Raw genomic sequence first — 1,835 nt, 5'->3', positions numbered from 1 at the left:
CTCAATTCTGGCTGCCCTCTAGCGTCTTCCAGAGCATCCAGGAATGCTTTTGTTCTACCTTCCAGAAAACGTAATTCATTTTGTCTGGAGAGGACCCACTGAACCACCTCCCCAGGTGAACTTCCGTGCAGTGCGTGTCGAGAACCACTGCTGGTAAGTGTGTCCTGTCCTCAGGCTCCACTGGAAGGGCTGAACTTGGCCTTCAGGGAAGTCCTGGCGCCCCAAGGAGGGGGCAGCAGAAGAGTCTTCTTTCACAACATGGCATAAAGTTAGAAATCTAGCTGTTCTCTAGCTAGCTGCATGGCTTGGGCCAATTACTTAGTTTCCTTCTGTATATCTTGATAATGATGGTACCAAACCTGACAATATCATTGTGGGGATAGATAAGGTAACACACAGAAAGCTCTGGGTGCAGAGGCCAGCATGCTCAGAAATGTTAGCCCTCAATTCATCATGGGTGCCCTGTGATCAGTTAGGGTAGGAGACCCCTCCTGACCACTTGGGAAGTACAGAGTGCCCCTTGGGGCAGGTACCATTGAGATGTGTGGGATTTTGTGACGGTGGACCCCGAGAGTGAGTGTGTATTATTTCCCTCTACTTCCCAGTGCCTGACCTCAGGGAGTCCGAGTCTAGAACTGGAGACGGGCACATGAAAGCAGCAATGAGTGTGATGTGAGAGGTGAGATGAGGTGGGTTGGAGCCTACACATCAACCCCCATACTTAGTGTGTGCATGATGGGGGAAGGCAGGTAGGCTTTCTTGGGACACTGCTATAAAGGCTGAATCTTGCAGGAGAGGGGGTTAGCCACAGGGAGCTACAGCAACCCAGGCCAGAGGATAAGCAAGAGCTGTGAGAAAGCCGCTCACCCTGCCTTTTTTCCACCAAGATGGCGCCGAAAGCGAAGAAGGAAGCTCCTGCCCCTCCCAAAGCTGAAGTTAAAGCAAAGACTTTGAAGGCCAAGAAGGCAGTGCAGAAAGGCGTCCACAGCCACACACACAAAAAGAAGATTCATACATTGCCCACCTTCCAGAGGTCCAAGACTCTTCGGCTGCAGAGGCAGCCCAAACAACCTTGGAAGAGCGCCCCCAGGAGAAACAAGCTCGACCACTCTGCCATCATTAAGTTCCCCCGGACAACCGAGTCTGCCATGCAGAAGATAGACGACAACAACACACTTGTGTTCATTGTGGACGTCAAGGCCAACAAGCACCAGATCACACAGGCTGTGAAGAAGCTCTATGATATTGGTGTGGCCAAGGTCAACACTCTAATCAGGCCTGATGGACAGAGGAAGGCGTATGTGCGACTGGCTCCCGATTATGGTGCTCTGGATGTCACCAACAAAATCGGGACCATCTAAAGCGAGTCCAGCTGGCTAATTCTAAATACACACTTTATCACCATTAAAAAAAAAGAAAAAGGCAGCTCACCCCTGTAGGGCTGCCACATTAGAAACTCTAAGTACAAATGCCCTGTTGCACCTGAATAACTGACAAACAGGGGACAGCTTTTTAGGAAAAGTATGTGCTATGCAATATTTCTAGCATAAGTATGGCCCAAATATTGTACAACCACATAAATCATTTGTGTTTTAATCTAAAGATTCAAATTTAACTGGGCAATTTTATCTATCCACTTCTGGGGAGATGTGACGTGTTCCAGGGCAGCTGGAGAGATGGGGAGAGGAAAGGCAGAGAGGCTGCGGGGCACACAGGAGCCAGCTCGCAAAAGACCTCCGCTGTGTCAGGGCATCTAGATTTTATCCTGATGTTGATGATGAGTCATTGGAGAGCTTTCATCGTAAGGATGTGAAGCCACACAGACAGTGGTGTTA

The 1,835-nt window shown here is 49.4% G+C and overlaps 1 protein-coding gene across 1 annotated transcript; it reads left to right on the top strand.

Moving 5' to 3' along the window:
* The first annotated feature begins 887 nt into the window (after positions 1-887).
* Positions 888-1,361, top strand: LOC102472224 (60S ribosomal protein L23a). The gene has a single exon (XM_006146248.1). The coding sequence runs from the start codon at positions 888-890 to the stop codon at positions 1,359-1,361; it is 474 nt and encodes a 157-aa protein (XP_006146310.1).
* The last annotated feature ends 474 nt before the right edge of the window (positions 1,362-1,835 follow it).

Source organism: Tupaia chinensis, unplaced genomic scaffold, assembly GCF_000334495.1.
Source record: "Tupaia chinensis unplaced genomic scaffold, TupChi_1.0 Scaffold000170_1, whole genome shotgun sequence".
Taxonomy (NCBI): Eukaryota; Metazoa; Chordata; class Mammalia; order Scandentia; family Tupaiidae; genus Tupaia; species Tupaia belangeri.
Note: the sequence above shows the minus strand (reverse complement) of the source record. Positions and strands in the feature narration are given on the sequence as shown.

What these genes read in the sequence shown, in the direction of transcription:
- LOC102472224 (XM_006146248.1), top strand. Translation starts at nt 888, where the DNA reads ATGGCGCCGAAAGCGAAGAAGGAAGCTCCTGCCCCTCCCAAAGCTGAA.